Consider the following 25661-nt stretch of genomic DNA (forward strand, 5'->3'; position numbering starts at 1 on the left):
ATTGAATCCCGGTGTATGAAGCTGTGAGGCAACAACTACTAACTACTGTGCTACCAGTAATTAATTATATTCTTAGGTTAAATGTAATAAGAATATCAGGTAAGATGCATAAATGTATTTTGTAAGGCGCTATATAAAGCATATATACGTTTAGTTATACTATAAAATAAAGCTAAATTGACAAAAATAAACATAATACATATGAAAAGAGCCCAAATGTTTGAAAGAACAATGCCAAAAATACTCCTGAATCACTCGACCAACAACAGCCAGGAAATTAAATGAGTACGAACACCAATATGTACATTCATCTCTCAGCACCGTGAACATTGCGGGTCCCATGAGGTCAGAGGCGATTCATTACAAGCAAAAGAAACTGTTGCTGAATGTTCCTCCAGAGGGCCTTTTAAGGTTGACAGATTGGCTGAAATGTTGATAAGGCTGATTCAAAGGGACGGCTTCAATAATTTTACAAAAGCCTGGTAATAAATACTGATTTGAAGTGGCATCCCAGCTGGCATTGTGGCAATGGAATAGGTCACATGGGGAAAGGCATGAAGCCCATGAAATGAGTGCTAGGTGAGGTCAAAAGGCTCTCCTTCACATACAAATGACACACTCGAGTGCCATTCATCGGGGCAGGTAGGAGTGTTGGACTGGCACTGAATGCCAATATACCTTCTATAAAACAATTTCTTAATGTAGCCGTAGCCTTGAACTGGATAAGGAAGCTAGAAAATGGAGGGATACAGTTTTTTTAAAGTACCTATGGAGAAGAGAAGCCTTCACGCAGTTGTCTAAAAAGGGGGCAGTGAGTGTTCGAATATTTACTAAGAGCAATTTCAATTTATTTTATTTCTGTGGATGGCTTGGCTGCTGCATCACATAATCAGGAGGCTGAGTTTGAATCCCTGCTCAATTATTGACTGTTTGGTGTTTCCAAGTACTCCATATTTTTACACCCACATCCCAAAGATAGACTCTTCAAATCAATCTAAGATATCTAACATGCCAAGGTAAGAGTGAATGTAGGTGTGCACTTCAGTGTTTCCTACAATGGACTGACATTCTGCTCAGGGCTGCTTCTTGCCTTAATCCTACAACAATGAACTGGAATAAATGGTTAGAAACAGATAGAACTATTCTACTGTTTCATGTAAATGTATGGACATCCCTGACCAAATTACATATTTTGTTGACTTTTGAAGTAAAAAAACCAATATACTATATAATAAAATACTACTACTAATAATAATAATAAACTTTCTTAATATAACAAAGGTCCACGTGTGTTTCCTGTTCTTATGAGTAATCTGATTGGTCAGTCTGGCTTTGGTGTGATTGGTCAGTTTGGTTTTGGTGATGTGTTATGGTGTATAAAATCTGTACATTTTGGTTTCCATTATATTTTGTTCGAGACAAGACAACAGATGAACTAAGACAGATCAAAGCAGGTTTTGTCACACCTCACTTTCAAACAGCTGTTTCCTACATTGAAAGGAAGACATTCTGGGGCTCAATTATTTTACAACCTGGGAAAGGATGCTCTGCTGACACCCCAGGCTATTGATTACTTTATGGATGGACATCTGGGATTTATGGCCTGGGAAAGGGAAACAGGCAATATCAAAGAACTTTATTATCTGGGAAAGAGTTTGAGCAAAATTCATCAATCACATTGACAGCCAGCCAATCAGGTTCATGTGTTGTGTAACCAAGGCATGATATTTCATAATAAATATGCCTTGGTTTGGAAGAGGAGCAGGAGAAGGAGAACAGGAGGAGGAAGGAGAAGAAGCAAAGAGAAGGAGGAGAAGAAGAGGAACAGACCAAGACGGCATTGGTCGTCAGAAAGGCAGCATGAACATCCATTGCTAAATCAAACGCCTCCCTGGGACATTCATCCTTGTCATTTCAACTTTTTCGTAAGCTTTTCCTAAAGACTATATATATTCAGGCTTTTCTATCAGTACTTATTTTCTATTATTCTTTGTTCCAGTGGTATTATTATTATTCTTGTAATAAATACCATGCTGCTTTTAACATTCTATGCTTTGTCTTAATGTCTAGAGTGATTGAATTAATAAGTTAGATTTCTTTGAGCACCTGGGGTAGCCAGATTTTTGCCATTATTTCTGTGCTGCGAGGTTTATAAGGCTGAGAGTGAGGAGCGCCACTCAATAGTTAGGGACAGTATGAGAAGAAGGTATTCTTGGCTGATAAATGGCCTATAGTCAAGGATACTGAGTCTTTGTATGTTTTAATATTTTCTTGGAGACCAAAAGTAACATTTTGGTCTGAGGTCTATTTAAAACATCATATGTTGTCCGTGCCGATAATAAGTAAGTCTCTTGAAGTGCTGAATGATAGGCTGATGTGTGGTTTAAAGTGCTAAGGGTTAATCAGCGTGTGTGTGTCATTCATGGGGCACTGTTGTGGTTAGGGTCTGTGTGTGTGTTTATCTATGTGTGAGTGTGTTCATTTTAAAGTGCAACAGTAGACCAACCCGATAACGAACCTGACGAGAACATTTACCCTTGAGAAAACAGGTAAAGGGTAAGTAGAGGGAAATACTACGATAATACATGATGCAATTGAAAGTGAGAGTGTGACGCACATGATCAGGAGTAAGTGTGTAGGAGGCACATTGGCAGTCACCTTCAAAGATGGGAAATATACAAGTGGGCAAGAGGTGAGCAAAGCACCTCAAAAAATAATGACAGAGCGTGGTAAGCAGGCTTTACAGGAACGTGCTGAAGAGAGGGAGCGCTGGTCAATAGAGGTTTAGACACACGTGAATACCGAGGAAAGGTGCTGAATGTACGTGTAGGGTAAGAGATATAAAATATTGGTACATTTATTCTATTACCTGCCTTCGACAGGCAACTTGACTAGAAGTAAATACAACTTCATCAGCAAACAAACTAAAACAATGGCATTTTTATGAAAATGATAATGTATACTTAAGAATTATTTGATGAAATGAAAAAATGGAAAAAAGAAAAAAGTGTAAATGTGGCATTTGCAAAAATGTGGGCACCCTACTAAGTCGATACTTAGTAACACCCCCTTTGTTTAAAAATCACAGCTTGCAAATGTTTTTTTGGAGCCAGCCATGAGTCTTTGAATTCTTTTCTTGGAGATTTTTCCCCACTTGTCCTTGCAGATTACTTCCAGCTGTGAGACATTCTTGGGCTGTCTTGCATGCAAAGCATAATTAACGTCAACCCCCAGATTTTTAGAGATGTTCAAGTCTGAGAACTGTGTGGGGCCATTCAAAAACTTTCATCTTGTACTTCTTGAGGTACTTTATAGTAGATTTTGAAGTGTGTTTCAAAATGTTTTCTTGTTGTAGAAGCCATTCTTTGTTCAGCCACAGATTCCTGACCGACTGTCTGACATTCTCCTCAAGGATTTGTTGATATTTAGTGGAATTAGTTCTTCCCTTTACTTGCACAATGCTTCCTGTGCCACTAGCTACCACACAACAAGCAGTCAAAATAGATCCACCTCCACACTTAACAGTTGACAAGGTGTTTTCTTCAAAAGCTGCTCTTTTTTCCTCCAAACAAAAATTTTATGGCTGTTGTCAGAGTTAGATTTATATTTTGGCTACATCCACACAACTACATTTTCAACACTAATGTTTTGAAACCAACTTGCACCCAGATCTTTTTGGAAGGTACAACAGACAGTGCCAGGCCTGACCAGAATCAGAAAAATCCAGATGCAGCTAGAATGTACTGATACAACAAAGGCACGATTCCCCATGGCCCAACACATCCATCTTTCTAGTTATGGCTTTAAAGGCAATTTTTTCCATCCCAAAATTCTGATTAAGTTGAAGAAATCTGCTAATGTTCACTCATTCTTGTCATGCAGATATTTTTATAAATGAAAGAATACCATACAGTGCATTCAGTTTGTTTTGTTAACTGCTACTGGCTCAGTCAGATGTTTCTTCCATGCTGTCAGGTTATCCACTTCACCTCCTTTGACTCTACAGTATCTTTTCTGGATTCTCATGTCTATTTGTGTGAAAGAGTGCTTCATAGATTCATTTTGGGAAAGGTGCTATATAAATAAAATGTATTATTATTATTTTGCATGTTCCTTTCTTCTCTTTCCGGAAGTATCCTCAGGTATATGACTCAGGGTTTAGTCTGATGAATTCTGCTACAGTACTGATAGCTTTGAGAATTTTATCCACCTGAATTAGGTTACCAGTTTGGCTTTTCTGTCTAAGACTACTGAAGTTCAACTGTCTTCGTTTGCCAGAGCAGCAGTTGACTCTTCATTCCATAGACAACACTGCATTGTTTATCCCTGTGCGACTTTGACTGCTGTTATGTCTTTTTTAGCATGCTGCATATAGAACTGTATTCAGCCCTCAGAATTTGGTCGTGGAAGTACATTTTAGAGTTTAAGAAGAATATGATAATCTGTAGTCTCCTAATAAAATATTCATCCATGCAAAGCAACTTAACAGCATGCTGTATTTTCACTCAAAATATTCCCACTTCATATAAAGTAACCTGACCCCCCTTTCAATTTATAGATGATGCTATAATTCAAATGCTAATTAAGTTCAAAGACACTCAATGGACTCTTGTTTTAGGTACTATTTTTTTTGGTTTTGAAATTGACAATATTTTGCTTTAAAAGCCACATAACAATTGTTAACTAGTAATTTAAAGCTCTTCAAACTGAGTGTTAATATCAATAAAAATCTTCACTTTCACATCTTGAGGATGGCATAGAAGGCAGTGCTTCTGCTTCACATCTCCAAAGCCATCTATATATATAATTCTCTAAGCCGCCGCCAGAGCGGCACAACACCCATGAAAGCACGCAGGAAGGAGCCACTCCCACCAACTCTAAGACCATTGGATACGACGAAAACTCGCAGAGCCACGCCCACCAACTCCAACGCGACGCCTCGGAAAACACGCCGTCATTTCTGTTTGTCTGTGCTACAGTCCACATGCAGCTCTGAGCCACGTTGACTTTTCGGTTATGACGCATGACCGCGTGCAACATCGCAAACTGTTTTACACGCTACATACAGCAATTCGCATCCGCGACAAACATGCGTCTTCTTAGATGGTCCTGCAGGAACATGGAAAACGTTTCCCCGCCCACCAAAGCAGGACCATGTAAGAAGAGGCATGTTTGTCACCGGATGTGAATAGCTGAATGCAGCGTCTAAAAAAGTTTGCGAGGGGTATCCCATGGGATCCTTAAAACAATCCTTTAAAACTGAGGTTAAAACACAATGAAGGAAGCAGTCTTTAAAAACCAATAAGCCCTGTGCCTCTGTTTCATTAGCGTCTCACCTGCTTCACCGATGCAGGCCCTGCAACAGTCGAGACGCTCTCTCAGCAGCTGACCTTCTCTGTGCCTGACTCCACTATAGGCTGCAACAAAATTATGAAAGTATGGGTGCATTTGTTTCACACAAGCTGTGTGTGTGGGTGGGTTGGTGTTAGTTAGTTAATTAGTTACTCGAAGGATTTCAAGATTTAATATGCACAAGCGGTAACACTGCAAAAGCAGCCCAAACTGGAAAAGACGGCTGGCAAAAAGTGGCCGACAAATTAAACGCGTGTGCATTGTACTTACTGAAAGCAGCGTTACAGATATTGCAAATGTTCATTTTTTTCCCTCTGCTTAAAAAACATTTAAAAAGCAGCGTGATTATGCAGCGTATACTACGCCGCAGGTTGGTATGCAGCGTGTAAAACAGTTTGTTTGTCGCGGATAATTTGCCTTTTACTATTACACGAAGACAATTTCCTGTTAATACTTCGTTACATTGATATAGCGGTGTTCTCAGTATTCAAAGCGCTATTCACACAGGGAGGAACCGGGAAGCGAAACCACAATCTTCCACAGTCTCCTTACTGCAAAGCAGCAGCACTACTACAGCGCCACAAGGCAGTTAAAGAATACACCGGGCTCGATTTTGCTTTCACTTCTGTTTACAGAGATCGGGTCGTAGATAGCATTATTGCAATGTTACTTTTCTTGGTGGCTTGTTACATTACGGATGTTTCACATGTTCATTTTTTCCCCTGTGCTTAAAAGACATTAAAAAAGTGTTTCTCAACTGTGACTCCGGAACATCTCAGTTTGCAAGCTATATTAAGCGTCAACAACGAAGACTCACTGCACCTTAATCTACAAGTACTGACACTTATCCCTACCGACGAAGTAACTTTCACCAGCATCGCATTCTTCGTCACAGACGATCCCGCTTTCAGTCACGGACAATTATATGTTGCTCTCTCCAGAGGTCTATCTTTTCATTCACTCACAGTGGTATCCACAAACCCACCCCATTTGGACAACTGTGTCGTTCAGGAAGTGTTCACCCATCAATACATAATTATGCGGCGTATGCTACGCCGCAGGTTGGCTAGTGGGTTCATATTACAGTCTACGCACTCCCTGTGTGCAATTTGTATGTTTTCCTTGCATGTGTGAGAGTTTTTCTATTGAACCTTCTCATGAATGTATATTTTCCCTTTAGGAGTGAGTTGTTTTATGCAAGAGGGTCAGCTCTTACTTGAAGCTGGAGGGATAGGCTACATCCTTCATAACCTTGAGCTGGATTTAATAAAGGATGAACAAATCTATCTATCTATCTATCTATCTATCAGTTATTAAGATGATTTTATTTATTTATTTTGCATTTTATTGATTTTATTAAAATCAAATAACATTCTATATAAGCAAGTCAAGTTTAACAAAACTAGGTTCCAAACAAATCAACCCACACCCATGATTTTAAATGACTAACCTTATTTTATGTAGAACATTTCTTTACTAAACATCATCCTAATGCATTTCACCTCCTCATTGTTCTAGTATGAATACGTTTATTATTAATAATTGAGGGGCAAACAGGTTAAGTGACAGAATATCCTTATGAGACAGCAGAAAGGATTGAACAGGCAGCCTTATCATTCACAGTCCAAGGCCTTAACTACTATTCCTCATTGTCTGCATGTTAAGGATTCAGGATCTTTAATTACCTCCTTAGCTCGGGGCACTGGGGTGCTTATAGAATACACCATTATTTTTCATTTTTTAGAATAATGCAATGTACATTTTGAAAAGTAATTTCCAGCATAGCCTAAGCGATATCAAGAGGAGATCCTCAGCATTTAAACTACAAATCTAACAGCCATTTCATCTAAAGCCAGCAGCATCTTTTGCACTTCTAGCAGATATTTGACAAGCAAATGACTCAGTATTGATTACCTGCTTTATTGCAGATATCCTGAAAATAATTAAATTCGTACAGATTTTTTGCACTTTTATTGTATTTACAGGTTCCAAACCCAGCAGCCAAGCAGTGGCTTTTTCAGCTTTTACCACTGACCCATCAAATGATTCAATGACTTTCACATAGGTGTGGCGGTATATTTCCAGGGATGGTGACACAGCAAGTTTCATATTCTTTACACCCATCTATTCATTTCAGGGTTGTTGCAAGTCAACTCTAGCTGTGTCAGGCATTATGCAAGAAACACACCTGGACAAGACACTAGACCCCAACAAGGCACATTCTCTCAGTCTGTTTGTCTAGACAAATCCCATAGGGACAACGTGCAAATGCCAAACAGACATAAATATAAATATAAATTAATATAAATTGTGTAGATAGTTTTAGGAAGCTATTGAAGAACACAACAGAAGCAATGTATCTGCTGCCGTCCTGTCCTGGTTTGCACAAATCAGTGTTCAAATAAACTAAGACTTCATGCCATAATTACCCAGACACATATGGTTTCATGGATGGGTGGAAGAAGTTCACATTCTCACAGTCTGGCCACATATAATCAAAAAGAAAACTTCACTACTAAGTTTAACTGTGGACAAAAGCTTCCATGAGTGTGACATTGAATTGGTTCACCACAGTCTTGACCCCTGTATCACTCTGTTATAATAATCTACTTAGTTTAGGAAATAGGAGGAATGCTGTTTGTTGGGGAAAGTGACATTTATAAAAGCAGCAGCTTAGCATACTTTTCATAGTCTGATTTTTTCCATTCATTCATGTATTTCATTTTCCACTTCTTTATTTCAATTCCCTGGGTACAACAACAACAACAACTTATTTCTTGTTCAAGGACTGCCGCAATAGGCTTTAAAAGGCTCTGTTTTTGACAGCCCCCCAGCCTTGACTTCGTAAGACAGGGGTGTCCAAACTACGGCCCATGGTCCATTTTTAATTGGCCTGCAGCAAATTCTAAAAGTATAATGAAATATGGCCCAAACATGAAACTTGTTCTTAACTGTATTGTACTTCTTAGGTTTAACACAAAGCGGAGCTACTGTCTTGATCAAGGCAGCATCTTCACAAACAAGCGCAACCAAAGAACAATTTTGCTACGGGTGACCAAAAATGGCAGAACCAAAGAAATGCACAACAGCAAGTGAGTGCAGAAAATTTTGGGAAAATGAATAATTCTTCCTAGAAGTCAAAGGCAAGTGTGTCTATTTGATTTGCAATGAAACTATTGCAGTGATGAAAGAATAAAGTATGTCGACACTACAAAACCAAACATTCGACCTACACGTCCTACACTGGTGCCGAGCGAGGACAAAAAGTTAAGTAAATGGCAGCTAGTCTGCTAGCTCAACAACAGTATTTTTTCCGTGCTAACAAAACACAAGAAAACACCACATTAGCCAGTTACTTAGTAGCACAACTCACTGCCCATCACGGGAAAACTTTCTCAGATGGTGACTTCCTAAAACAGTGCCTCACTAAAGTCGCAGGAATAATGTGCCCGGAGAAAATGCAGGAATTCAACAACGTTCGCTTGTCCGGAAACGCAGTTGTGCAGTGAAATGAAGATTTGTCAGCTAACTTAAAACATCAAATGTCAGATAAAGCTTGTGCTTTTGATTTTGACTCGATTGCATGTGATGACAGCACTTTATAATACAATAAATGAAAACCCATTAATGAAGAGCTGTGATGCTGTTTTTTCTTTAAGCATATTTAATTAGGAAGCATAATTCACCTACATTTGATTGATTTTGCTAGTTTAATATACAGGAGGTGAGGCAATATAGCTCACCTCTAGTGGGTGACCCATCCCTTTGTATATTTCTCTGTATGTGGACCCTAGTGAAAAAAGTTTGGACACCCCTGCCATAAGAGGACAAGAAAAAACTTCCCAAAAAATACCCATGTAAGGAAAAATAGGGAAGAAATCTTTGGAAAGGCAATTCAGAGGTAGGTTGGATGTGCAATGGGTGTCAAAAAATGGAGAAAATACAATAAACAAAACAGGAGTAATAATCCTCCTCACAGAGCTAGATGACCAATATATCATTGCCACCTCAGAAATACAATACATCAGTACAGCAGTAATAGTACAAACTACAAGGCAAAATCCAAGGACAGATTATATCACTCACTAAATACAGAAATATTACATATCAGGATACAGATGTGTTCACAGTCCTGGAGACCTCGGCCAACAAGCTACCTCACCCCTATTGGCCATTCCACAGCTGAGTCAGTGATGGGTCGACCAATCGGATGAGAGAACCCTTCTAACCGATGATTCCAGTGCGTCTTTATCAGAGATGACTATTCCATAGGCAGGCAAACAATTTGACAATAGAGCAGAAGCACCAAGTGCCACATGTGAGTGCTGAGAAGAGAAATAGTGCAGACATAGGGTACAAGAGCCTCAGCAGTATTGAACACGTTTTCTTTTATTTTTAGTACTTATTGATCAGACTTAAGTATAAAAGCCATTACATGTAGCCTACAGGGTAGAATTTCAACAGGACATCAGCCTATCACAAGGAATACACAATCATACACATGCACACCAGAGCAACTTCAGTCGACATCACTCACCCAAACCTACATACCTTTGAAATGCTGGAGGAAAATGGAGTACCCAAAGAAGAGCTTGCTGAACTGCCATTTTTGTTCCTACATTATTTATTTTTTACATATTGTCTTTAATTGACATATAGTAGGTTTGCCTGAAGCACAGCATGCACAGAGGTGGCTCAGTAGGGACCTTATTTAATTATAACCCATAAAAAAAGACTAAACATGGTGCCACTAGGGCCTAAAAAATTCAAGTTGTTCAATAAGCATAGAAGTGATATCAGGGACACAACATAGGGAACTGCACTACGGTTCTTTCCAGCCACTGGGTGGCACCAGGGAGTCCTTCTTATGTAACAAGGAATGTAATCCAGGATCAGCTAAGAAACGGGCCTATAAAAGACACAGCATGTGCCAAAAGGAAATGTGTCATAATGGCTAGAGGGGTTTATATAATAGATCTTGACTACAGAAGTGACATCCAGCATTGAGTAAAAGGTTGGGAGAGTAGCTGTGACAACAGTAACACAACAGGAGATGAGCTTCAGCAGAACACTGGCAGGCAAGCCAACATTATGGTATAGTTAGGGTTTCATTTTTTATTTTGAATTATTCATATGTTGCTTACTCGCTGTGGTAATCTCTGATCTTCCAAATTAATCTTCCCTTTGCCCATTTATTTTTGAGTCAGGTTAACTGCCCTGGAATTACCACAAGAGGATCAGCCGTTTGTCCATGCATCATATAGGCCTATTGATAAATGCAAGCGGAGTGCACTAGTCACCAACAGAGAATGTATGCTCTGATGAAAGCATTTTTCACTAAATAATAGCAAAAAGGCAACAAAAGATCGGCTGAGAAGTCTACTTTAACCTTCACTATGAGTACAAACCACTCTTGTGTGCTAAATAAGTCTGGTAAACAAGTACCAGATAGACAAAAGCAGAAACTCTTAACACAAAACTATATACCATAAATCACCTCTTTCTTAACAAAACTGCTAAGCCTTTCCATTTGCAGTTAGTTATTTCTAAGCTAAACTTATAACATATAACACATAAAATAATACATTACTCCACATAATCTATTACAAAATGTAATTTTTCTTTAGACAAGTCTTTGTTTGTGAAAATGGAACAGACATAATGTTACTGCACAAAAGTGATTGAGGTCTTCAAAAAAAAAAAATCATGTATGGAACTGCCATTTACGCTTAGTATAATTAAGTACATTAATTAAGCAAAATGTTATAATGACATAAAAAGTTAGAGCGACACCTCACAAAGGTGGCTACAGCCTTCCCACTCCAGTTACTCCATTCCAATTACTCCTGACCTCCTGTGTGAATTTCCTTACATTTCTGACCTGTTAAAAAGAATGTCACATTGAACGGGTGAATTATGAGCAGATGAAACCATAATGTAATCAGGTGACCTGGAGAACTTCGTCTCTAAAAGCATGACAATTTTATGGATGATTGAAGCATTTCCCCAGGGAGGTTTAGCATTCATACTCTGAAGATACAAGTTTCACTTAAAGCATTCGAGCCCTTGTGCTAGAATGGGCAGCGCAATTTGACTGGAAAGTGTGGTGGTGCAGTGCTTAGTGCCACTCCCTTTGGATGCCAGGAAATGGTGTTTGAACACTAGCCTGGCCACTGTCAATGTGTAGTTTATGTGTTCTCACTGTGCCTATGTCTGGGCACTCTGGTTTTCCTCTGGCATTCCAATGAAATGTGTGCTATGCCAATTGGCTACTCTAACCTGGCCTGTTATGTTTGTGTATGGGTGCCCTGCAATGGATTAGTTTTCCTGGTTCTTAATGATCTTTCAGGCTCTGTTATTACAATGAATTATAATATAAGATGGATGGATGGGTCTCCTATCTTTAACTCAGGTCACTTATTTCTGTCTAAAAATACATAGAAATGTCAAAAAGACATGGGCTTAAATGACAGGATGCTACTTTCATTGTCCACTTATTTAGGAAGGTGATCACTTGGAGCTCTCTGAATACAAAACATGGAATCTAAACTGAAGAGGCTTAAAACAATCAAGTAAACAATACAACTCTGTCCCAAACCTTCCCTTGTAAAGCATCTTTTGTAGCTAAAGCAACAAATTTCAAAAAATAAAATTAAAAAAAGACTGGACTATTTAAGCAATGCCAGACACAGGGAAAAAGTGACTGTCAGGTGTATTTCCCACTGAAGCGCCAAGGTCCATGTTCTGTCCAGCCCCTGCTTGATTGCCTTACTGACATAAGGAGTTGGATGGCACTAAATTTTCTAAATTTTAATGAGAACAAAACAGAAGTCATGCTATGTAGGCCCAATAGCACCAGCGGGACCCCTTGCATTGACCTTTCCACTGTGGCTCAATTTGAGAAATCCATGATCACAAATTTAGGTGTAAAAATGGACTCCACTTTTAAACTTGATAGCCATGTGAATGCAGTGGTAAAATCTTGCTTTTTCCAGTTGAGGCGGCTGTCAAAAATCAAGCCTGTGTTGTCTAAGCGCAACCTTGAAACAGTGATACATGCTTTTATAACATCTCGTCTAGATTACTGTAATGCGCTTCTTTTTGGAATTAGCCAGGCCTCCATGGCTCGCCTACAGCTGGTGCAAAACGCTGCTGCTCGATTTTTAACTGGCACAAGAAAGCATGAGCATGTTACCCCAGAGGGTACTGGGCAGTCTCGTGGCCTGGAACCCCTACAGATTTTATTTTTTTCTCCAGCCTCTGGAGTTTTTTTTTGTTTTTTCTGTCCACCCTGGCCATCGGACCTTACTCCTTTCTATGTTAACTAATGTTGTCTTATTTTAATTTCTTATTTTGTCTTTTATTTTTCTTCTCTTCATTATGTAAAGCACTTTGAGCTACTTTTTGTATGAAAATGTGCTATATAAATAAATGTTGTTGTTGTTGTTGATTTTGGCTTCCAATTCGTTTTCGAATCCATTTTAAGATCCTTGTATTTGTTTTTAAATCTCTTAATGGCTGTGCCCCTCTTTATTTGTTGGAACTGCTGCACCCTTACGTACCATCTCGCTCCCTCAGGTCAGCAGACCAGATGCTTTTACGCGTTCCCAGGGCACGATGCAAACTCCGAGGTGAGCGAGCTTTTTCAGTTGCAGCCCCAAAACTCTGGAACGATTTGCCGTTGCATGTTAGGCAGGCTCCTTCGCTAGCTGCCTTTAAATCCTTTTTAAAAACACATTTTTACTCTCTGGCTTTTAACCCTGTATAATATGGTGGCTATTTGTATACTTTTTATACTTTCTATTAAGAATGTCTTCAGCTCTTATGTGTTTATGTGTTGCTTTTCTTTGTACCGCACTTTGGTCAGCCTTGAGGTTGTTTTTAAAGTGATTTATAAATAAATAAATAATAATAATAAAAAAAAAAATAATAAAAAGACAAGAGGTAAGACAATGGCACAGCAGTGGCACTATCACCTCAAAAGCTTTGGACCCTTGCTTAATTCCCAGATTGGAAGCCTGCTGTGTGTAGTTTCCATCTTCTTCTTGTATCCCTGTGTCATTTATCCAATTTCACTCTGCCTTTTTTAAACACCTGCATTTTGGCTGACTGAGCAACTAAAAGTTGTTCGGTGCAAGTGAGTTTGGCATTCCACCCACATAAAGCTCAATCCTACCTGCTGATGCCAGGATAGTTTACCATTTTTTGTGTCTGTGCAATTGAATAATCAAGGACGAAACATGAACGGATGAGTTAAGGTTAAAAAACCTGCACAAGCTGTGGTCTTTAGAAACCAATATTGAGTTAATAACTTACCTGCAAAAAATGCAAATTAGGCTTCAGTCTCTATAGGTAAAGCACAAGACTGGAACCTGCATTGCTGGCATGGTGGCAGTATTGGGCCAGGATAGGTCAAGGCCAATCCATTTTAGTATTTGGCCCACCCTGTTTTTTAACTCAGCTTTTTTTTCTTTGCATACGTGTATGCACCTCTTGTGATTATAATAATACAATGAGCACTAAGATAGGAGAGACTGACATAGACGAAGATACACAACACAGAGTGAACAAAAAAAGAACCAGCAAATTGTTAAACACCTGAATTTCTCTCTAACAATTGACCGTGGACCCCCAGAGGTGTATTTCCTCCAGGATGATTCACTGGAGTTTTTGTTTTCATCTTCACTGTCGTCAACTGGCCACAATTCAACAATTAATTAAGTAACAAATAGTGCTAGACTCCACTCATGTTAATCTGTTTTAAACCACTTCATTTTCTGATTAAGCAAATCTATGTCTTTATGTTTATGCATTATGTAATTAGTAATTTGTAAAGTTTGTATTACAGCACTATACAAAAATAGACTGAACTGAATTGAAATGAATTGAATTAAATCTGAGATTGATATTTGATCAGTCATGAACCAAAGCAGACTTTGAGATCAAATTGCTTTCAATTGTGCTAGTAGTAGGATTCCTTTCCCTAAGAAAAGAAAACGTAAATGGAGCAGACTATAAACTAAAAACTAAAATTGAAACTAAACAAGGAAAATGAGAAACTAAAGGAGAAACTAAATAAGGGAAATAAAGAGTGGGAGCACAGATGAAGGCATTGCCCTAGCCCTGTGTACCTTGAGTTTTCGCAACAGCAACTATTTTTGAGCCATCCTGTTGCCCCCGAGTTTCATTTCACATGATTTTTGACTTGCCTTTTAGATTTCTGATTTATATCGAGTATTTTGTCCCTTTTTAATATTCTATGTGTGGCCTTCTGCTTTTTTTTGAGATTCCACTCATGTTTTATTGGAAACTTTGCCTGATTAATGTGTCTAATCTGCGTTTGACCATCTACCCATTTCACTTCTATACTTTGGATCATAGAGTTGCTAATAAACTGCCTTGTTTAGTTATTCATCATTTGTCATCCCAGACTGCACACCAACTCCGATTCGCACAGCCAGCTGCCTTCTACAGTGGGGTGTGTTGCACTGCAGTTTTGCAATTCAGCTCTCATCTGGAGTGTTACATTTATGCTGGCCAGGAATTCCAAACAAATGTCTCTTTTTTAAAATTAAGCAACAGAGAAATGTGAACGTCTATATTGTGATGAGACAAGTCTAGAAACATAAAAAGGCATAATACAGAAGTCTAATTACTAGCAAACAAATTGTGGTCCAAAACAAGTCATTCATTAAATCCTAAATAGCTGTTTAACCTTATTTGAAAGTGCTGACAAAAATATTGGTAGAGGTTTCTTTTTTATAAGGATTACTCATAGTACATTGGGAAATGAATAATTAATGAAGAAACGGACAAAGATGAAGTCAAAGGACTAGCAGAATGTCAGGAAACTGAGAATGACCAAGAATGATGGTAGCCAAAAATTGAAGTCAAAGTCATTTGTGTGTTCAGCCCACACTTGAGTCAACACAAGCTGTAGAGACAAAAGGCACTCTGCATTAAATTAGCGATAGATAGATAGATAGATAGATAGATAGATAGATAGATAGATAGATAGATAGATAGATAGATAGATAGATAGATAGATAGATAGATAGATAGATAGATAGATAGATAGATAGATAGATAGATAGATAGATAGATAGATAGATAGATAGATAGATAGATAGATAGATAGATAGATACTTTATTAATCCCAAGGGGAAATTCACAGTAGTGTGATGCCATTCACTGAGGATTGGATTTTCAAGTGGGTAACTGTGTAACTGTATTCAGCATGCCAGGACTGTGGTTAGATTCCAGGTAGGCATCTGGGCTGATCCAGATTTAGCTCCTCAATTAAACAGCATGTCTACACACAGGATTCCTCAGAATGAAGACTGTGTGAGGGAACGTCTACATTTAAAACAGAATGTACAGTTAGGTCCATAAATATTTAGACAGAGACAACTTTTTTCTAATTTTGGTTCTGTACATCACCACAATGAATTTTAAATGAAACAACTCAGATGCAGTTGAAGTGCAGACTTTCAGCTTTAATTCAGTGGGAAGAACAAAACGATTGCATAAAAATGTGAGGCAACTAAAGCATTTTTTTAACACAATTCCTTCATTTCAGGGGCTCAAAAGTAATTGGACAATTGACTCAAAGGCTATTTCATGGGCAGGTGTGGGCAAGTCCGTCGTTCTGTCATTATCAATTAAGCAGATAAAAGGCCTGGAGTTGATTTGAGGTGTGGTACTTGCATGTGGAAGATTTTGCTGTGAACAGACAACATGCGGTCAAAGGAGCTCTCCATGCAGGTAAAAGAAGCCATCCTTAAGCTGCGAAAACAGAAAAAACCCATCCGAGAAATTGCTATAATATTACGAGTGGCAAAATCTACAGTTTGGTACATCCTGAGAAAGAAAGCAAAGCACTGGTGAACTCAGCAACGCAAAAAGACCTGGACGTCCACGGAAGACAACAGTGGTGGATGATCGCAGAATCATTTCCATGGTGAAGAGAAACCCCTTCACAACAGCCAACCAAGTGAACAACACTCTCCAGGGGGTAGGTGTATCGATATCCAAGTCTACCATAAAGAGAAGACTACATGAAAGTAAATACAGAGGGTGCACTGCAAGGTGCAAGCCACTCATAAGCCTCAAGAATAGAAAGGCTAGATTGGACTTTGCTAAAGAACATCTAAAAAAGCCAGCACAGTTCTGGAAAAACATTCTTTGGACAGATGAAACCAGATCAACCTCTACCAGAATGATGGCAAGAAGAAAGTATGAAGAAGGCGTGGAACAGCTCATTATCCAAAGTATACCACATCATCTGTAAAACACGGTGGAGGCAGTGTGATGGCTTGGGTGTGCATGGCTGCCAGTGGCACTGGGACACTAGTGTTTATTGATGATGTGACACAGGACAGAAGCAGCCGAATGAATTCTGAGGTGTTCAGAGACATACTGTCTGCTCAAATCCAGCTAAATGCAGTCAAATTGATTGGGTGGTGTTTCATGATACAGATGGACAATGACCCAAAACATTCAGCCAAAGCAACCCAGGAGTTTATTAAAGCAAAGAAGTGGAAAATTCTTGAATGGCCAAGTCAATCACCTGATCTTAACCCAATTGAGCATGCATTTCACTTGTTGAAGACAAAACTTGAGACAGAAAGGCCCACAAACAAACAGCAACTGAAAGCCACTGCAGTAAAGGCCTGGCAGAGCATTAAAAAGGAGGAAACCCAGCATCTGGTGATGTCCATGAGTTCAAGACTTCAGGCTGTCATTGGCAGCAAAGGGTTTTCAACCAAGTATTAGAAATGAACATTTTATTTCCAGTTATTTAATTTGTCCAATTACTTTTGAGCCCCTGTAATGAAGGGATTGTGTTAAAAAAAATGCTTTAGTTGCCTCACATTTTTATGCAATCGTTTTGTTCACCCCACTGAATTAAAGCTGAAAGTCTGCACTTCAACTGCATCGGAGTTGTTTCATTTCAAATTCATTGTGGTAATGTACAGAACCAAAATTAGAAAAAAGTTGTCTCTGTCCAAATATTTATGGACCTAACTGTATGTCTGTCTGTATGTTTCCTATACAATCCTACACCCTTTGACCACATCTAGACCAAATTTTGCATAGTTGCTCTCTAGGATCATAGAAACAAAAATGACTACTTTTCACCCAGAATGTTTAACCTGGGGGTCTCAGTGGGTTTTTTCCTGTTTGCTACAGTTTGCACACCAGTACCACCTGCTGCCTCAGAGTAAATGCAGCATCGGAACAGACTAAAGACAGACTAGCAGACATAATAACCAGTGCTTAGTATTAATTACCCAAGTAACACTGTGTGCTTCTTCTGTCTACTGTAATATAAAAAGGAGTATAATGTACTTTTGCAGGGGGATGCTGGGTGAGGCTTGATCGAGAATGGAAGCACAACACAAAGGAGAACCAAAGAGTTGCTGTTTTACTCTTGCTTTGTCTTCTTGTCTTTATACCTTAACAATCAGACATCACAGAGTTCATGGTTACAACCCAGAAAGGACTTATGACAATTCTGGAATCTAACTGGACCCGAAAAGAACAAATTCTCAACTCAGAGGAACAAAGACATTGATGGAGAGGCAGTGTGGATGACAGATGGGACAGCTAGCAATAACAATTTGTCACCATTTAAAAAAACATATAACGTTTTCATTGTTTAACCCATTCTACAAATATACCCAGGCAACACTGTGTACTTCTGCCTATTTATTATACATCTGTTAGGAGCGTCAAACGCATGTGCTTGGGGAGCAACCTAAAGGCTTAGGTGAATGTAATTTGCTGCCGAGACAAGAGGGAGCACTGTTTAATAACGCTCTCTCTTCTCCTTTCCCCTCTGCAGAAAGGAAGAGTGACACCTCTCCCACACTGATGTCAGACAACCTGGATCCACCTCTTCCTCCCAGAATTCCACAAAAGAGGAAACAACACCATCTTGAACAGAACAACTGAGATCTTCATTGCGCTTTTCCATGCATTTTATTTTATGCCTTTTGTGTGCTTTGATATAAGGGGTTTGCCTTTGGGTGCCTCAGACCCTTTATTTTGTGCCATTTGTCTTTTTACAAAAGTTAAACATCTTTGTGGTGAACAAAATGCTTTGCAAGAGAAAAGTTATTTTTCTTGCCAAATGGTTGCATGGGTCAAAGTTGACAAAAGCAATAGTCAAAGCTGAATAGATAAGAGCTGTAGATGGTAGCTTCAGCCTAGCTCTACTTATTCTTTTCTGTTTTTCTTTTCGCCTGCTTCCTCTGTACACATTTGCAGATGCTTATTGCACATATAAAATATATTTTAATTGAATTAGTTAATAAATACATTAGACATTTATAAACCTTTACCACACTGTAATTGATTGGCAAGCATAATTTCACAATTACATAATTAACTAAGCACATCAAGGCCTGGCAACTTACCTTTCGTAGATTCATCTTCAATGGGTTGCTTGAATACAGTGATATCTTTGAAAGTGCACAAAAACAAGACCACTTTGTCATTCTCATTCCTTATTGGTGCAATCTGCATATAAAACCAGACAGGAGTTCCTGCAGAATGAAAAATGCCATCAGCACATTGATTTTGGATGGAGAAGAGGTTTGCTGATCAGAGTTTTATTTTCAAGTAGCAGGAGAAAAGCATGAAAATATAATTATTCCCCCTTCTAAGCAAAGCAGGCAGGCAAAGATTAATTAAGGTGCATGAATAATGAATATGAAGATGAGGGATCAAGGCTACCTGTGCCCATTCAGCTGTGAAAGAAAGTACAGAAATGACCACCTGACCGTGCTTCTTGAGATGTGTGCACACCTGCATTGACTAATTAGGAACAATTATCCAGGTGTCAGATCTGACGATTTATGAGACTTCTGACATGGGACCACCAGTCATGCAGTATGCTGCAGGCCATAATGAAATAATCTGCAAGGCTTACTAGGAAATACTGATTTCAGTTATATTTGGTACAGTATATGTCCAGCTCTAAATAGTTTTAGGGAGAGCTGATTAAAGCAAGGCTGCTTTGTCAGGAGTGACATTGTATATATATAGTATAGTGAACTGGGAACATTATCAATGTTGAGTTCTCCCAGTTCATCTCAAATACCAAAGTTGTATATGTCAGGCTACTTGCTGAATCTCATATGGCCTGGTCTGGCTCAGGTTGGATGTGGGAGCTTGTGTACTCTATGCAAGATCCCATCCAGGGTCTTGAGTCTGCCTTCTATGGTTGTAAAGGATAACATGAGGTCAGAAGAATGCATCTGTCATGGACAACACAGTGCCATTTCCCAGCTCTTACGCTTCATTTTAATTCCCAACAGTGGTGTCTTCTTCAATGTTTTCACACAGTATGTACTTTGGTGTGCTTTTACATCTCAAGGCAAAGACGTATATTAGTTAACTGGCAACTCTAAGCTTTCTTCAGTTCAGTGTGGGTGTCTGCACAGGTTTTCTCCCTGATTTACTGACATACAGTCCAGGTTTTGCAAGTATTTAATTTGAAAAGATAGTTTTAGAAAATGGGACATTTCAGCACATTCCCTGTCTAATAATGTGGAAGGGATTTCTAGTCATTATGGAGTTCAATAAAGAAGTTAATCTACAAAGTACACAGATTACTTACATTATATATTGGTGCCAATGTAGTTGAACAATCACCACATGAAGGTGCTATAGTAATGGAAGGACCATAGGGGGACTATATTAGAAGCTCCCCTGTGCAATATGTGTCAGCTGGGGACCATTGTGTTATATGTAGCACCCAACTACTCAACATAATGATTATATGACTTGGAGGTTGTCCTGTGCTTTAAGGGAGAATGTTGCTCCAGAGTTGCAGGGAAACCAAGAGCAGTTCCAGCCACAGGTGTTCCAAAGCTCATTTCTAGAAATTATGGCAACATTTTTAGTTTAGGTACTGCAAAAATACATCCATTACTCATTTACTCTTTATGTAACAAGATCTTAACAAACAATTCTTTAGGTCTTCATAACACTTAAAAGGCATTGGTAAAGTGTTTATTAATCTCTGCTAACAAAAGTTCACTTTGGAGTGGTCCTGAGGTGTCTTAATGGAGACACATTTCTCTTGATATTCCATATTTAGTATAAGACCTGTGAATCCTTCATATTAACAAGCATTTTTATCATCATCTCAATATGCCACAGTGCACAGAGAAAAATAACCTATCTACTGATGTTTTATAAGTGTAATAAAGGTTGTTTATTACATGTTGTTAAGGTCTTGTTACATAACAGTAAGTAAGCAATACATACATTTTTGCAGCACCTTAATTAAAGTGGTACAGAAATTATTTAATGTGGCTTCCCCAAAATTGTTCTTGAGTGGGGCTTAAAAGCTCCTTCTGGTCACCAGTTGAGTCAGACAGTTGACTGGCAGAAGGAAGTGATGGAAGAGGTTTGGCATGAGAAAGCCTGGAAGGTGGAATGAAAGAACATTTTTGTCTTTTAATAGGAAAGTGTCTAAGGCATTGTGCCAAATAGACAGGGGTACAACTCACATGATAGGTGGGTTTTGATAAAAATTGTAGTCTGATCTGCTCCCTCCACACCGCTCAGCAGTATGTGCTTTAGGTCCCATGGGTGTTCAAGGACACATGGGTCATCTTGTTATATTGCCTGGGTGAGCACAAGGCTTTAATGTGTTTCTTTCAGTCTACTGAAGCAGCCAGGATTTGTTTTATTTTGCTCTACCCTTTGTTATGATTATTTCTGGATCTGTACGAGTATCTGATCTCATACTTTGTTAGGAAATCACTTGAGAGTGCCTCCAAAGAGCCGCAACAAGCAAACAAACAAACTGCATTTCATATAGTTGCCCTTATATTGTGAATGCCATATCCAGGCATTTAAGAAGTAGAGAGATACAGTAAAATTGATTCAATTTATATTTAATAATCAGACCTCAGGCAGGTTAAGTGACTTGCTCAGGATCACAATGTAAATCAAAGGCAGTGACTGCTTCAGAAACCCAGTGGCTTAAAGTTCAATGTCTTCACCATTAGACCAAGCTCCCTTGTTGCCACCTAGTCAACCCCTCTTCATCTATATTTATGGCTAACTCCATGTTGGGAAAATTGATTTTTAAATGAGAGATAGGTAGCTGAGGAAATCAAATACAGTAGATGATCAAAATGAGCTAAAGAGAAAAGCAAAAAATGATTGCCAACTGATACAGAGGACAGCTTGAAGGCCAATACCAGACACAATCACAAAAAGTGAAAGCTATTAAACAAAAGTAATTGATTACACATTCCAGGACCCATAAATGAGGTGAATTTAATACACATAAAGATGAAGTGACAACTAAAATAAGAAGTCAATAAGCTCTAAGCAACCTCAGGTGGATTGTGGTGATTGGCATGGATGATGGTGATGACCACAGTAGAGACAAGAGCATTTGTCTTTACGTGATGAGTTTAAGTTAAATACTCACTGTTCTTCTTGTAAAGAAGGACCTCGAAGCAGTTGGACTCATAATTATCAAAGGTCTGCCTGACTTTCTCAATGGTCTTCTTGTCAGTCAGTTCGCCGTACATAAAACTAGAAGAAGAATAAAGAAGACAAATGAGTTGATCTTAAAGCCCCCCACATCCACTCAGATATTGACAAAAGCTGTAGCCAGAGAAAGATGGATGGCTTTAGACTGCTAAAATTTACTGCTTAGCAAGCTTTTATTTGCCATTATTCAAAGCTCATTGTAAAGCAGGTCAGCTCAGTAAGACAGCTTTGGTTTAACTTGAGCCTACAGTTTTCATCCCCTGAATGGCTCCCATTTAGGCCTGATCATAATTCAGCACTCCAGGGGCAAAGAGACAGTTCTCCAGGATGTCTAGATTACATGATCAACAATCAGACATATGGCAGCTACAAGATGATTTGCTCTAAAGTTTGCATAACGGGATTGTTTTTCCAATATTGACTTTATGTGTGTGCCCTCCAGAATTTTGAATCTGCAACTTCACACTTGGAGACCACCCCGTGGATGTTAAAAAGCAAACTCTTATATAGCTAGATGTTTCTGTAGCCTGAGAAGCTTGTAGAATTTATCAATAAATCCTCAGACTCACACAGACTATAGGACATGTGCAATCCAACCTGGAGTCTATGGTACCAAAGTCAAGACATGGTAGGATTGCTAAGAACTTACCATCCCTTGTTATGTGTGAACAGGATCAGTATTAAAAAATGTCAGAATCACTTTACACAAGATGCCCTAATATTAATATAGGCGGGCCAATTATTACTCAGGCTATATACAGTAATCCCTCCTCCATCGCGGGGGTTGCGTTCCAGAGCCACCCGCGAAATAAGAAAATCCGCGAAATAGAAACCATATGTTTATATGGTTATTTTTATTTTGTCATGCTTGGGTCACAGATTTGCGCAGAAACACAGGAGGTTGTAGAGAGACAGGAACGTTATTCAAACACTGCAAACAAACATTTGTCTCTTTTTCAAAAGTTTAAACTGTGCTCCATGACAAGACAGAGATGACAGTTCTGTCTCACAATTAAAAGAATGCAAACATATCTTCCTCTTCAAAGGAAACAGAGAGGAATGCAAACAAATCAATAGGGCTGTTTGTTTTTAAGTATGCAAAGCACCGCCGGTACAAAGCTGTTGAAGGCGGCAGCTCACATCCCCTCCGTCAGGAGCAGGGAGAGAGAGAGAGGGAGAGACAGAGAAAAACAAAGTCAAAAATCAATACGTGCCCTTTGAGCTTTTAAGTATGCGAAGCACCGTGCAGCATGTCCTTCAGGAAGCAGCTGTACACAGAAGGTAGCAACGTCCCTATCGTCTAGGTGTGCGAACAGCCCCCCTGCTCACACCCCCCTACGTCAGCGCACAAGAGAGAGAGAGAGAGAGAAAGTAAGTTGGGTAGCTTCTCAGCCATCTGCCAATAGCGTCCCTTGTATGAAATCAACTGGGCAAACCAACTGAGGAAGCATGTACCAGAAATTAAAAGACCCATTGTCCGCAGAAACCCGCGAAGCAGCGAAAAATCCGCGATATATATTTAAATATGCTTACATATAAAATCCGCGATGGAGTGAAGCCGCGAAAGGCGAAGCGCGATATAGTGAGGGATCACTGTACACACTAATAGGGTTTTCACATTGTTTACAAAAGTATCTCCATGCACACTAACATATGACATAGATGTTTGTATATATTGTGGATGTGTAAAAGGGATAGTAACACCACCATCAACAGGATTTATCTCAAGACAGAACACAACTGAGATGCAGGCAGGATAAGCAACAAAACAAACGCCATGGAAAGCAACTCTTCTTTTTCTGCTCTGTTGGAATATGGTTTTCTTTCATGAAGGGTAATCATATAGGGAATGAGACATAGAAATGAGCAGGATCCAATCAGGGAAGGGCTTAATGTCCCATTAAGCAAGAGAAAATCAGAGTGTGACTAGAGTCTGCATTTTTAGAAGTCCACATCGCAACACTGAGCCAGCATTTTCGGAAGTATATGACTCTGTAGAGAGTTTTCAAAAGTCTCAGTTTTGGGGGATTGAAAGTATCAGGATAGTGTGGACAAAAGGTGAATTTTTGTGCGATGCCTGTAGTTTTAAATGAAAACATAGTAGAGAGAATGTAGCCTCGGGCACACATGGGCAAATCTACAACCAACTTTATAACTTACGCAACAAGCGCATGTCTGTTTTCCAAGGTTAGCTATTGGGATAATGTTTGACCATTAGACTGATTGTGAAATAGCGCAACTGCTCCAGCTCAGAAGGAAACCATTCAGCTCTCTTAAATGTTAGATCTGGCCCTCTACTGTCTGCTTCACAGCAATTGGCTTAATAGAAGATCAGAAAAGTGGACTGTTAGTTTCTGGTGATAATTAAAATTAGGGCAGCAGATTAATTGCGCAATTGAAATTTTTAGTCAGAATTAACTGTATTAATCACAATTCATTGTATTTTCTTCAAGCATATTAAAATGTTTTATAAAGAAGAAATAATGCAGTGATTATTTTTTTTTACAAAACAGTTTTAGCAATCATTTGCCTATGCATTTTAAATTATTTCAGTTTATTGAACAGTTTTGTGTAATAGAAACAACTGAATAAACATTGAAACTCTAATCAGTCAACAGCTCAAAGTAAGTGTTGTTTTTTTTCATTTTGAGCCACATCACAGTACAAATCAGTGTAGCACTTTGATTGGTTTTGTCAATAATTCTGCCTTTAAAATGCTATGAAGATGAAAAATGAGACATTGATTTTCAGATTATTTACCCAGCCAGTTCCGTGAGCATAGCAGCTTATTTGCTCTGGTTCTTCAAGGGAAGATATTTATATACAGAAAACAAATGTTCACCAGGGACCAGTGTTGTGAAACGATACTTTTAAAATTAACTCACTACTTACAAAAATGTAACTAAATATTTTATATAGTTACTTATTATAAAATATAATGAGTTACAAACTATGCTTTTCATTTGCATTATTTTTATGTCTAGTATAGATATGAAACCCATACTTGTAATCAAAATTTATCTATTTCCTTGAACAAAGAGGAAAAGGAATATTGCAACGTTCATTATTGCTCCATTCCAGATTAAGAAAGATGATAACATAAAGCAGGACAGACTGACAAAAAAAACTTTCAAACATGTACCATGGTTATGGGTGATACAGGTTAGCCTGATAGGTTTATTCATTGAGATATTTTAAATTGCACATTGGCAAAGAATGTATCATTTATGAATTCTAACTATCTTAACCTTTATATCTATTTTAACCTTTAAACCTTAACCATTAGCCCAAATGGATGGGAATGTTAGCACGATTAATTTGCACTGATCACTGCACAACAATTTTTTTTTAAAGTCTTGGTTCTTGAAAAGTTTTTGCTGATTGTGACAGATACCTATTGGGTATGCACAAATATAGTTTTGGTTTAACTGCATCACGTAGGAACTCTGAGAAATAGACATGTATATGTCTACTGACAATAACGTATTTAGTCACGTTTTCGCTCCTGATTTTCTTCTATATTCAATGTCTGGTGTATCACATTGCAGTGTCCAACAGTAGTCAGCAAGCAGTTGCCCTGGTATCATTTCTCCATCGTAGCAATGTCCTGGTGAAACCTTTCATTGTGTTCGTCACTGACAGCACCGAGATTTGCGGAGAAGAAGTCCCAAGTGTGAATGGAGGAAATGAATCTTGAGTGGCATGTTGCACTTCATTGTCTTGTATGCTTCGAGAAGTTAGTCTACCAGCTGAATGTAGTTTGGGGCTCTGTAATTGCCCAGAAA

General features: G+C 38.7%; 1 protein-coding gene across 1 annotated transcript in view; it reads right to left on the reverse strand.

Annotated features, from left to right (window-relative positions):
* The window catches only part of kcnh5b (potassium voltage-gated channel, subfamily H (eag-related), member 5b), a 380353-nt gene that overhangs the window by 316465 nt on the left and 38227 nt on the right, over positions 1-25661 (reverse strand). Inside the window, exons 3-4 of the mRNA XM_028821982.2 lie at positions 21812-21918; positions 18774-18902 (exon numbers count right to left, since the gene is read on the reverse strand). Coding sequence (XP_028677815.1) covers positions 18774-18902; positions 21812-21918 — 236 coding nt within the window. The remainder of the gene's footprint in view (positions 1-18773; positions 18903-21811; positions 21919-25661) is intronic.

The sequence above is a fragment of the Erpetoichthys calabaricus genome, chromosome 16 (assembly GCF_900747795.2).
Source record: "Erpetoichthys calabaricus chromosome 16, fErpCal1.3, whole genome shotgun sequence".
NCBI classification, from domain to species: domain Eukaryota; kingdom Metazoa; phylum Chordata; class Cladistia; order Polypteriformes; family Polypteridae; genus Erpetoichthys; species Erpetoichthys calabaricus.